Source organism: Meleagris gallopavo, chromosome Z (genome assembly GCF_000146605.3).
Source record: "Meleagris gallopavo isolate NT-WF06-2002-E0010 breed Aviagen turkey brand Nicholas breeding stock chromosome Z, Turkey_5.1, whole genome shotgun sequence".
Taxonomy (NCBI): Eukaryota; Metazoa; Chordata; class Aves; order Galliformes; family Phasianidae; genus Meleagris; species Meleagris gallopavo.
In genome coordinates, this window is record NC_015041.2 from 24,198,027 (window position 1) to 24,211,089 (window position 13,063).

At 38.6% G+C, this 13,063-nt stretch overlaps 2 protein-coding genes across 2 annotated transcripts in view; one reads left to right on the forward strand and one right to left on the reverse strand.

Moving 5' to 3' along the window:
• The window catches only part of KANK1 (KN motif and ankyrin repeat domains 1), a 404,522-nt gene that overhangs the window by 203,660 nt on the left and 187,799 nt on the right, over nucleotides 1–13,063 (forward strand). The window lies entirely within an intron of this gene.
• Nucleotides 66–8,261, reverse strand: LOC100546124 (COBW domain-containing protein 2-like). Its single transcript, XM_010725600.3, has 6 exons — nucleotides 7,988–8,261; nucleotides 7,438–7,524; nucleotides 6,580–6,676; nucleotides 5,346–5,437; nucleotides 3,791–3,850; nucleotides 66–2,757 (listed from the first exon to the last, which is right to left on the reverse strand). The coding sequence occupies exons 1-6, from the start codon at nucleotides 8,244–8,246 to the stop codon at nucleotides 2,690–2,692; spliced, it is 663 nt and encodes a 220-aa protein (XP_010723902.2). The 5' UTR covers nucleotides 8,247–8,261; the 3' UTR covers nucleotides 66–2,689.

Here is a 13,063-nt window from a genome sequence, read left to right on the forward strand (position 1 = left end):
TCATTTTACACAAGGTATGACTTTCAAGGAAGTATTTCAGGAAGATTATATCTTACCTTTGTGGGTTTTTTTTTTCCATTAGGATGAAAAAGTTGATACCTTCACCTTTACAGAAGCTTAACATTTCTTTAATGGAAACTATTTTCTTTCAGTACATTACTTGCAGAGAATGCCAAAGAGTTGGAAAGCTGTCTTGTAATATTTAATTCATCATGGATCTCAAAACTGAAGTCACCATGATATACAGTAACAATGGAAAAACGTATTTGAATAAAAACATATATTTTTTTAATGACTTACGTCTATTGTTGAAGATGCATTAGGCCTGCAGTACAAGATTTCGTAATTATGTAAGAATATTTCTTCTCTCAGAAAGATTTACAAAACTACATATCTACAGTAAAAAACCCATAATCTTGTTCTGAGTTTCTATGAACAAACTGCTACTCATTAGTGAGTCTGCCACTCCTCGGTGTTTGCTGTTTATTTAAGCAGAAACTGGGTAGAAGAGACAGCACCGACAAAAAGAGCATCACATCATTATGCTGCAGGAGTTCAGTATCTTATCACCTGCAGCCTTGTCCTACATTTGTGTACCAAAGCTAACATCCCCCAGAGAATTAGTGAAAGAGAGAAAAAACACCCAATTCTCAGTCAGCAGCACTAACCAGAGTAAGTTAAAGCTCTGTTCTATCAGGAATTCAGAACAAGAGACATCAGTACTGAAAGAGCAGAGGCACTGCTACAAGGCATTTTCAGTCCTGACATTGAGGCAGCAACCCTTTAGGCAAAACCATCACAGACATCTGGAAAATGTAAAACTTTGAATTGACATCCTAATATCAGAAGTGCACCTCGTATGGAAAGATCACATAGTCCCGTGCATTACTTCATCAGCTCTAACAGTATGAGGGGTATTACTTTCAAATTGGATTTATTAAGACACAGGAATACAAAATGAAAATAGTGTTAATTTTCATGGGAAATGCATCAATTAAATGAAAGTAAAAAACAACTGTTTAAGTGGAACAATCAGAATTCTAAAACAAAACTATATCATGTACCATCAATGTTGCCTTTAAAAAAAAAAAAAAACACATTAAAAACCAAATCAAGACTATTTCCTGACTGTGGATAGCCTAAAGAGAAGGTAACAAAAGGATGGCTGGAAGAGAAACTCTTCCTCTGACTTTTTATTTCTAAGCTTCTATCAAATTAAGTGTGGTCTGACTTCTTACCCCTGAAAGGACAAAGTCAGTAGTACACGTGTCAAAGTAGAACCCCATCATTTTAACTTGTCCAACCATTTGTCCTTTACTTAAAAAATAAAAAAAGAGTATTTTATAAACTTGTATTGTTTACAGAATTATCTGAATCACAAGCAGGTTTGAGATCAAACTTTTAACAAGAAGAGCTGCGTGTTAACAAGTCCTTTATACACAGCAAATGTTATCTGCCTGGCATATAATTCAAAAAGTCTGAAGTTTCTAATTGCATTCTGATCAATTAAACAACCTAACAGTTTTCATTGAGCTTGTGAAGATAATAATAGGAAAGTTCAATATTTCAGAACATTTTTGTGTGTTTTCTGGCATGTTATATGCAAGTTTAAACATGAAAAGTTTGATTTTTTCTAAACAACAGCTAAGTACTGCCCTACATGACATTTCTATTTGATTCAAGCCCATAAGCAAGCATTGCGTAAGGAGAAAGTTGAACAGAATAGTACTTTTGAAAGTAATAAAACATTTAAATTACCATGAGAGCACTAAACTGAAAAGTGAGGTGGTTTAAGACATTGCAGTTTCTTGTGATATTAACCACAGGAGTATCTTATGATCACTCTTACTCTACAATTCTACAAAATTCTACAAAAGCAATACCTAATCAAAGCACCTAATCAAAGTGCTTAGGTTACAACATTGTAAAGAATTGTTTTTACAGTCAACTATAAATGAAGAAGTTAAATTACTTGAATTTAATCACAATTTCTGCACTTACCTATCCTCACTGTTCTGTAGGTCTGTTCTTTCAGTACATGTCACATAGATTACTCTATTACCTGCTATTTTAATCTACTTCCAGGTAACTAAATCATCCGTTCATCTGATACGGTATCTAGTAGTTCAACTCTCTAACCTCTCCTCCCCATAGCTGCCCTTACACTAGCATCATTTCCCAATTTGCAGCCTTAAGTCACTTGTTATCACCCTGGTGTCAGAGGTCTGTTCTTACTTCTCCACTGCTAATAATACGGATCAAGTATTCAGTCTTGAAGACAAAATTCTCCCACTGCTTTTATAGCAATGCAAAAGTCTATTTGGAATACAACTAAGATTCCTGAGTGAGATGATAGAACCTAGAAGCAACCTATTGTAGGGAACTGCTTTATAGCAGGAGGGTTGGACTTGATGACCCCCTGTTGTCCATTCCAACCCCTACAGTTCTGAGATTCCGTAAATCAAATATCAAGCAACCTGACAACTCTTTGCAGACATGCTGCTGCATTGATAAGAAGCTGAAAATTGCATGTGTATCAGTTCTTCTTCGTTGCCATTCAAAATGCAGCACTAGTGAGCCACAGTAACTGAAATGTATCTTTATTCATTGTAAGAATTAAAACAATTGTAAAAAAAACAAAAAAACAAAATGAACATCACTGCAACAGCTGTTCTGGGTAGCAGTTCATCTAAAACACACAAGAAACCCAGTACCTTACCTGCAATCCATGCTTTGCATCAACAACAGATACAATGCCTAAAGGAGAACATTAAAATAAAGTTAGCTGCTTTAAGCACACTTCAACAACTTTTTAGCTTCCCATATGACTAGTAAAATGACAGTATCATCACATTTGAAATTGTTTATAGTATTTTCAAAATTTCCAGTGCATCTCAACGTAACACCTGTCACCTGATTAGCTTGCTTTATTAACTCATACCTGTAGCTAAAAAAAGTCCATCAAACCAGGCTAGAAAAATTCTTACCATGCAGATGCCTCTCTGCCTCCTTCCAAGCAAAAATAAATGGGCAGACATACATTCCCACAAGCAGTCAAAGCAAACTAAGGGGACTGATCGAGCTACACGGTCATTCTGATTTTAGGTGACCGACCAGGATTTTACAATTGTCTAGCAGAAACTGATGAAGCTGTTTGTAATGTAACTGAATGCTTCCCTAGCTAGAAGGGCATTTCACAGTCTAACCAAAAACACAGTAGGGTATTTTTAAGAAAAAATTAAATGATTTTCCTACATTGAAAAAAAAAATAGTAAAGAAATCAACACTCAACACGCTATTTAACTAATGAAAATTACAGTAAAAGTAATATTTTAATGGAACAGATAAAGTGCTAGAACAAACAAGTAGAAAAGACAAAGATGAAACAAAAGGCGGCGAGTCTGAATACTGATAAGAGTTCAGAAGAAATAAAAATGATCAACAAAACAATGAATAAAAATAATAAACCTAAATAACACTTGGTAATACCCAACTAATGAGAACTAGTGAGGTTTTTTCTCCTTAATCTATAGTCAAGATATCTCCTTAACTGATCTGTCAGTAGAATATACGCAATTTTTGCTTGTTTTAGTGAACTGAAAAAGCTCTTCCAATACAGAAGCATCAGAACAAGTAACTAGATCTCTGACAAGAAATTTGAGGATATGAAAACCAAGATTATGTCTTTTAAACAATTTCTGAAAGCTTGCATTAAACTGTAATACATTACACTGCACTACACACAGGTACGCAATACCAACATGCTGCAAAACAAACTTGCACTGCTTACCATCAAGATATATGTCGCTTCCCAGCTCAGAATCAACCCAGAACATGGAGGCCACGGCTCCTAGGAAGTACAGTAAGTTTAGCTGCAAAACTGATACTAATAGTTCTGTATTTAAAACTCCTCTCTTACAAATTTAGAGAGTATCATCAGTGTCAAGTACCTGACCATACATTTTATCCAGCAGCTGCCAAAGCATTACACTTCTGTAATATGTAAGACGAGACTAGAAAAGCTTTAAAAATCTCACAATTCCAGAGGCATGTAAGTCTTCTAAATTAACTTCACTCAGTAATATCCAGAGTGTCATTACTGCACTCATTGCAGGACTCCTCATACAAACACTGAAAGAAAAATGGGGTTGAGAACGGGAGCATGGCTGAGGGAGGCTATTCTCCAGCACTTTTAAGATTGCATGTGGATAGTACTTCCAGCATTAGGATAGCCCATGCAAGAAAGATGTAACTAAACTGATGCAAGTTCAGCACAGAATCACTAAGACAGTAAGGATCACAGGACCTGAAAGAGGTGGGCAACAGAGGTTGCTCTGTCTACACAGAAAAGTTTCCATAGGAGCTAACAGCAGCCACCTTGAAAATCAAACATAAGTCACTCAGGAGACTAAGTGACCTTTTTCATAGTGTTACATGGCAGAAAGATTAGAGATAACAGCATTAAGCTGAAATGAGGGGTTCAGATCACACGTATCACAAAAATGCTTTTTCAACATGAAAAGACAAGCATACAACCAGCTGACTAGAAAGGCAGTCTTCCCAGTTCTCAGAGGATAGAGATACCTGACTGAATATCCTGCCTGAGAAACCTGGCCTTATCATTTAGCTTATCTGCTTTTAGAAGTTGGACTAGACTCCCCCCAACATCCTTTGTACGTAGGATTTGTATCAATGTCCTTTCTTTTAAATAAAATTACTGTGACAACTATTCAGGTTTGAGCTGCAAAATGTTAGTCTACTAAATGGGAAACAGCTTAAATGTCAGTAAGAATTTCCTTCACTCTCAAACAATAACATGCTTTCAACTGGTCTGGTTCAGAGAAAACTGTTCAGGTTGCTATTACTTTTTAAGAACAAGAATCACTGAACAGCACATAAGGAATTATTGTTCTGTACCTACCAAAACAATGCATTAGTCTGTTTGGCAGCACATTTTTAGACTTCACAAAGGCTATGACAAATAACATATACTTTGGAAAGAACAACGTGGAACAGAAATAAAACTTACTGAAAGTTGCTAGTTTTAGTGTGTTCTTTTCCAAGACTTGTCAGATACTTTTTCAACACAGATTTATTTTAACCAGATTTCTGTCAAATGTTACAGTCAATCTAAAAGCTAAAAGTTTAACTACAACAACCACAATTTTGCCTGTTCACCCATTCCCTTGACTAGTTTTACCCTATACAGCAACCTACACACGTGGTTGAAAACTTACCACTTTATAATACATTTTGAATGGTGAAGTGACTGCTGTGTAAATAAACACTTCATAAAAACAGGTGAATTATAATGGTTATGAAAAAACATACACAATGTAAACTACCTGGATCTGCCAAACCAGTTGTTTCTAACAATATATAGTCAAATTTTCCTCTCTTTTGCATGAGGTTCTCAATAGCCTTCACACCATTGTCCCTGCAAATGAAAACAATTAAAATAAAAGAAACAAAAAGAAACAAAAAAAGAAACAATTAAACCTGAGAACAGGAAAAACAAGTAAAATGTGCTTGCATATGTTTTATATAAACAAACTCATCCATGTGCTGATGCAGAACCCAATGACAAATTGTCAAAGGAAAAGGTCTGAGTCAGGACCCACGCACACTACACTTAAAATTCAGTCACCAAGCTGTTGTTCTAGTTTTAGGCAAACAACAGCCTAACAGTTTTATTTTGGTCTGAAAAGCACTTGTGCACTCCCCAAGGCTATAACAGTGGCAATTTAAATAAATATTAAATATTAATTTTCAAACACTGAAATCACAGTAATGCAGGGTTATGCTAATGCGTAACTTTTTGGTTTGGGAGGGATCAAGATGTTTTATTTACTTAAATCTCAGCTGCTTAAGTAAAAATGTATGCCATTTTACATATGAAACCTATGTATATAAAAAAAAGCAGTAACAGCTGCATTCTTTATCTACCAGTACACAACACAGTGCAATAAGACCTTCTGTTTTCCCCTTACTGTCCCATTTGTAAGATATACAACTAGGTCTTTCAAATTTTCAGTGCTAACAGATCACCAACTTTCTTAGAAATTTAACAGAAACAATCTAACATTCAAATAAACAACAACAAAAAACAACAAACATGAATACAATGCTATGTTTTAACATAACCACCTGTTTGCAATTAGGAATGTTGTTTCCTTACAGAGGCTTTCCCTCTTTCCCTTCTGAGCTACAAAATACTCAAATATTAACCAACAGAGTAAGAAATACAGCTTAAGGAATTCACTTGAGTCCTACTTCTAGCCTTCTTGAATATTTAGTGCTCCGTATAAAAACATATAATAGTAACAGAAGGCAGAGCTCCTTACCCTGTAATACACAACTAGTGCATGGAACAACATTTTTCTGAAAGATGTTAAGTCCAAGTCCAGTAAGGCGTGAGAGGGAAACAAATGTCTGTCTAGTAAATCCCAATTCGTTTCCTCTAAAAATAAGTCACCATCAACACTGCCATCAGCTTTATGAGTTTGTACTTTATCCCTCTCCTTTCCTCAACTCTCCCAAAACCCATTATTGAGAACTTGCATAGTAATTCTTCCTTACTTTACTGAACAGCACAAACAGCCATTCCTTAGCTCCAGCCATTCTTCATAGAGTACTCCTCCCTGACTGATTGCCAGCGATTTCTCCAGTGCACTTCCTGAAAAGAAAACAAGTATAATTTGAACCTACCAATTTGTGAAAGAATATCTGCAAAGGAGACATATAAGATTCGTGTTGGCATATATTTTGTTCTGGGATTATATTGTGGTTCTACAAAGGTGAAAACCCAACTGACAAGCAGGATGGAACAATTCTGTTAGAATAAAGAGGTCAGCTTCTATCCCTATATCACATATAGGCCCTGCTTCTGTAGCTAAAGGCTTCATGACCAGAAGTGACGTGCATATGAGAAAAAAACAAAAACTATAAGCAAACAACACACATCATCAACATAGTGCAAACTGGATGGTGCAGATATGAAATGACAGCTCTGGCAGCCAGAAGTCCCACAAGCAAGGAACCAAAAAGTCGATCATAGAGACAATGCAAGCAGCTCCTCATTTTCTTGATCTAAGATAATTTGTGTTCTTTAACTGGCTGGGTAGAATGCAAAGAAAACATTATCCACTGCCATTTCATTTTAATTTTCATCTGCTTCAGAATGAGCAGGCCAAGCAGACGTACCATACTTCTAGCAGTGTAATTGCCTCATTTGCTTGACTTGAATTTATGTACAGAACCATGTAACACATAATACTACAAAGTTCAGCCAAAAGTCTTCCTGTCTTTCTCAAGGCTGAGGCATGACACTAATTCCAGAAACAAATTTAAAACATCAATGTTCTCGATTTCCAGAAGCTTTACACATATTTTGCAGCTCAAGATAAATAACAAAAATGCTCCTACAGTTTTACATACCTTCTCCAAACTCATTCAGTATCACTGCGATTCTCTTACTATGTTGCTCAGTCAGGATGTAATTCAGAAGCGTTGTTTTCCCAGCACCTGGAACATAGGCAGCGCTGCCATTAAACTTTTAAAAAACAGCTAAATTTTCAGGTTAAAAGTAAATACCATCGCGGACACACATACTTGAGAGGAGTCAGATGGAATGCAAAAGAATGAAAACTACTACTACTACTATACATATATGTACATATATATGTACTAATTCGTACATATATTTGAAGGAGAGTTCACAAAACTATTGGCACGTTAAATCTCACCTTGGAAAACAAAAATAAAACACCGACAAAAAAAAGCCCACCCACAACAGACCGCCGGCTCACTACCTGCTCAGCTGACGTAAAGTCCCTCACCGGGCAGTCATTTCCAGACAATTCACATTAATTAACAGAACGAGCCCGGATTCTCCATTTCGCCATCGCTACTCACAAGACGCAGCCACCTGATTGCCATCACCAAGCAAACAGCAAACTCCCCGCACCGGAAGCCGCCCACTCCTCACCTAGGTAGCCCGTGATAATGGTCACGGGGATCTTCCTGCCGGAGCCTGGCTCGCTGTCCTGCACAACGCCGACGCCTATCGGCACCAGCTCGGGGCAGTCTTCATCCTCCATATGGGACCGGGGACCGACGGCGCGCAGACCACGCGTCACACGCCTGCGTCCCGCTGCGAGCATGCGCGGCAGCGCCTCCTCCACGCGTTGTACGCCTCCGCGCATGCGCCTTGTCCTCCGGGCCGTCGCCTCTGTGCTGCCGCGCATGCGCAACAGCAGAGTCGCGGCCGGGGCCGCGCTCCCGCCCCGCTAGGCTTGGGTGGGTGCTGCGCGGGCTTCTGGCAGCCGGCCGGTAACGGTGCGCTTCACCCCGCTCGGAGGAGTCCGGGAGTTGGCGGTAGCGTCTTTATGATGCTGCTAGCTCCTCCGCTGCCTCAGGAAAAGAGTGCTGGATATGCTTCTCACGGCACGCACTGCTGGCAGGGGCTGCGGCATGAGGTCTGCCTTGGCAGGCAAAAGGCAGTGCTGCAGAGCTTTTGTGAAGGGCTTTATTTCATGTCTGACTTCTCCATGGAAAGTCTCACTTGGAGTAGCTGTCCGTCGTCGTCAAATAAAATTAAGCTAAAGTCTGAGCGTAAGCTTACTCTTGTGTTTCATTCGATATTCTGAGGCAGGGTACACGTATGTGATATTTATAGGTGTTTCAGCTGTTGGAAACTCCACAGCTTTTTGTAGACCACAGATTTAGTAAATAAGTAAGATAGCCTTTTCCGTCACTTAATGTCAGAAGATTTAAATATAATTTTGCTGGGGGAAGGTGAGGCACAAAAGTGATTTGCCTGATGTATTCCTACAATATTAAAAGCCCAGGTGTGGTACTCTGGTCTGTACGTGAAGTAACACAGGTCTGAGCACAGACTAAAGAAGCATGTTTCTCTTAACCTCGTCTTCGTCTTTGTACAACAGAAATGCACTTAGTATTCATCCTTGAATCCTCTAATATTTGTATAGGTTAGAACACTTGTAAGAATGATGTTTCTGATGAAGAAGCATAGCTGACAGGAATTAGTTGCAGTTTCTCTTGCCTTATCTGTGGAAGGCACTGAATCCCATCCATTCACTATTGGGGTAAATATGCAGTTTGTAGAGTTGGGACCAATACATGGTGTGATGCATCTTTCTGCATACTAATCTCACGTAACATACTGTGTTTTAAAGGAAAAACTCAATCTATTTTTCAAAACAGTGGTTGGAATTCCTAAAGTAAATTCCAAGGTATGTTTCTTCTTGCCTGAATCTGCTCTAATATATATATAATATTTATAATCCCCTGTTTCTCAGCTCTGTTATAAAGGGACTGATTAAGAAAAATCTCATAGATTTTTGCCATGAGAAAGCTGTGAAATAGTCAGAGGTTGGGAACTGACATAGTAGCATGACAGAGCATATAAAGGGCTGCAAATAGCCTTTCAAAAATCAAGCTAGTAGCAATACTGACATTTCATTTACATGTCAGTGAGACATCTGGCTCTGGGGGAAAAAAGAGGTGATGAGACATGTCCTGGCTCTTCGGGCAGTTCTGCTTTTCATTAGTTCACATGACACAGCTCATTATGTTTCTTTTGAACAAAATTATGCAAAATAAACAATGTGGATTTAGAGTTTCCTTTTGGTTTCTTCAAAGTTTATATTTAAACACTAGAATTTTGCTGTATTAGCTGTCCTTGAACTCCTTGAACTGTGTCATAAAGCCTACTTTATGAAGCTAAATGCAAAACCTTTATATTTTGTTGTGGTGGCAGCTAAAATGAACGTAGTAAACCAAAAACTGGGTGGCACAGTTAGAGTGTTTTATTCCAAGACACTTGTAGACCAAATAAACACTCTCAGAAAGCAGTAAAATGTTCATAGATTACAGGAAGTCATATTTAACTGCGAGTTTAAGTGGTTTTGGCTGCAACTGAAAGAAGGTAGTGCCTTTGCAAGTACTGAAGATCTCAGCAAAAGCAGAGCAATTTGTTTCAGACTGGTTTAGACAGTGGTAAAAAGTGTTTGTTCAGGCTGTTACTCCTTGAGGAGAATTAGGAAACAGGACTGTAAGAGCCATGAGAATGAGGAAGAGTACGCACTGAGGAGTGTTGCGAAAGATTGCAAGTTATTGATATGTGATACAGGAGCAATGAGAGCCTGATGTAATTGAAACAACGGGGAAAGAAGATCATTGGCATTTCAGTATTGCATAGAATATAACAGTTTCTGCAGAAGATTATTCCCAGATGAAATCTGATGCCAGGGCTGTGGGTGGACATCAATCCGCAAAACCACAAAGAAATAGAAATTAAAATCAATTTTGTGATCAGTTCAGTAGCTGCTGAACCGTCCCATGCATATCTCAAAATACACAGTGGTAAGCAGGACATAATTTCAGTGTGATTTGCATACTCCCCTGGATATACTTACTTCTTTCTTACCTGTGGTGAGAAAGTGGTTAGGTATTTCTGTTCGACTCTCTCTTATTTTCTTCTCTGTATTTAGATTGACATCTTCTCATGACAACTGTTTCTATCACATCTGGTGTGGACAGAAAATAAACAGAAAAACAGGATTTGAAATCTTTATGGGAATACATTTATGCTTGAGCAATACTGGCCCAGATCTTGCAAGTACTGTGGTAGATTTCTGACATAAAACATGGATAGTCAGTGTCACCAGCACATGCTTGCAGAAGCCTGACCTGACGCGGTTGTGATCCTGTCAGCCTCTAGCTGCTGCTTTTCAGCGAGGCTCTGTACTGAGGCACAGTTCTGCCCACATGGAGTTGCAAAGAGGGCTTTGATTTTTGAATATAAACAGCCTTAAAAAATGAAACTATTGGATTTTTTTGGTGTGTGTGAAGAATATATCGTTCACATACTGAAACAAAAGTTTCAAAAACACCAGCATTCCTTTAGTCAGTACCTCTACTTCTTAAAATTCCTGTTTTTTATGACTTGTGCACAGTATGCTGTTAGTTTGTAACAAGTTTTAATGAAACTGAGAACATTTGAATAAAGGTACAGATTATAGCCCAAATTTAAATATCAACATACACAACCTGGCAAGTTGCCTAATTTTATGTAAGTGGATCATTGTTAAAAAGGAAAAATTTACCTATCAGCGTTGCTTCCATTGAGGTTTTGTTTCCTGTAAATGTGAGCAAAGAAAACTTTCTGAGAAGCTTTGTATTGAGAATCCGGTTAGGAATATTTTTATTTCTCCGGGGTATTTGCACAGATGGATTGAAAAAGAAGGCGTATTTTCACACAGCTATTTGCTTTCTTTCTAGAATCAGCTGTTTCATGGGAAAAAGAAAAAAAAAAAGCTGCAGAATTGTCTAAATTCCCTCTGTCCTGTTTCACCAACACAGAAATGAAACTTCAATTAAACTTTTTTTTTTTTTTTGTAATAAAGGTTCAGAATTTCTTTGCCAATCTATTGCAGACATCAGTAGAAGGAAAGTTCACATATTTTCTGTATTTAATCCTGCTGAACATTATTGGATGCAATTGAGATTTATGTCATTGTGAGCACTACATCGCAGCTTCCCTTAGCAGGAAAGCATCTAATTGCACTGGCTTCATTAGCCAGCGGGGCTGTAGGAGGTGTTATATTAGCAAACATTATCAGGCATTGTCTTCTGCTGGCACATACTGAGGTAATAACAGTTTTCCTGTTGGTGCAAACTTCCATATACTTATAAGCTATTCAGGTAACAGTTGCACATAACTGACCTATATTGCCTGTTTATTTTGTTGAGGATGCAGACTTATAAAGGATACTGAGAAAACAAAAGTATCCTTTATAAGTCAAAGGTATATGCTCTGCAGATAGCAGGGGATGCTTAGAAGTTCCTGACTATCGTGGGCCACAAAGTTATATTTAACGGTAGGCATGGCATTGTAATACTCTGTCATGCAATACCATGTTTTGCTGGGATACGACTGCCAATAGAAAATTGACTGCTAGTTCAATTTTTAGGGAAAAAGGTGCTTAGAAATGTGCACAATTACAGAAAAAAGCCCCCAGAAGATGGTGTATAGACAGTGTTGCCATCCTCCAGATGTGGCTGCCCAAGGGTCCATCCAACCTGGCCTTGAGCACCACCACGGACTGGAAATCCACAACTTCTCTGGGCAATCTGTTCATCACTGTGATTCATCACTCTGACCTTTGTCATAACTAACCTAGATCTCCCCTCTAAGTTTAAAATCTTTTCTCCTTGTCCTGTCATTATCTGCATGTGTAAAAAGTCAGTCTCCCTCTTGTTTATACTCTCCCTTTTAAGTACCAGAAGGCTGCAGTGAGGTCTCCCCACCTCATTTTCTCCAGACTGAACAAGCCCAGCTTCCTTAGCCTGTCTTCATAGGAGAGGTGCTCCATCCTTCTGATCATCTTTGTGGTTCTCCTCTGCACCCATTTGAAAAGTTCAACAACTTTCCTGTGCTGGGGACCCCTGACCTGGATGCAGTACTCTGGATGGGGACTCATGAGGGCAGAGCAGAGGCAGACATTCCCTCCCTGTCCCTGCTGGCCACCCTCTACTGGTGGAACCCAGGATACTGTTGGCCTTTTGGGGTGCAGGTGCACATTGCTGACTCATATTCAGCTGTTCATTCCACCGGAACCCTTAAGAACTTCTCTGCAGGGGTGTTTTCAGTGAATTCTTCTCCCAGTCGTTATAGGTACCTGGGATTGTCCCACGCGTGATTAGCCTTGTTGAATCTCAGTTCAGTACATGTGGACCCACTTTTCAAGCTTGTTCAAGTCTCTCTGGATGGCATCCCTTCCTTCTGTTGTATCAAATGCACCACTCAGCCCAAGTCTTTTATAAAGATGTTGAGGAGCACTGGTCCCTGTGCAGATCCCTGGAAAACCCCTTAGTTGTAGGAATTCAAGCAACAGTAGTGCTTAATAAGCTGAAGCAGTAGTATTGACAAGATTGGATCTGATGGTTTAAAAAACAAACAAACAAACAAACAAAAAATCTATCTCATATGATAGTAACTCAGTGAGTTAAAAACATGTAAACTTTCTTGATGGCATTT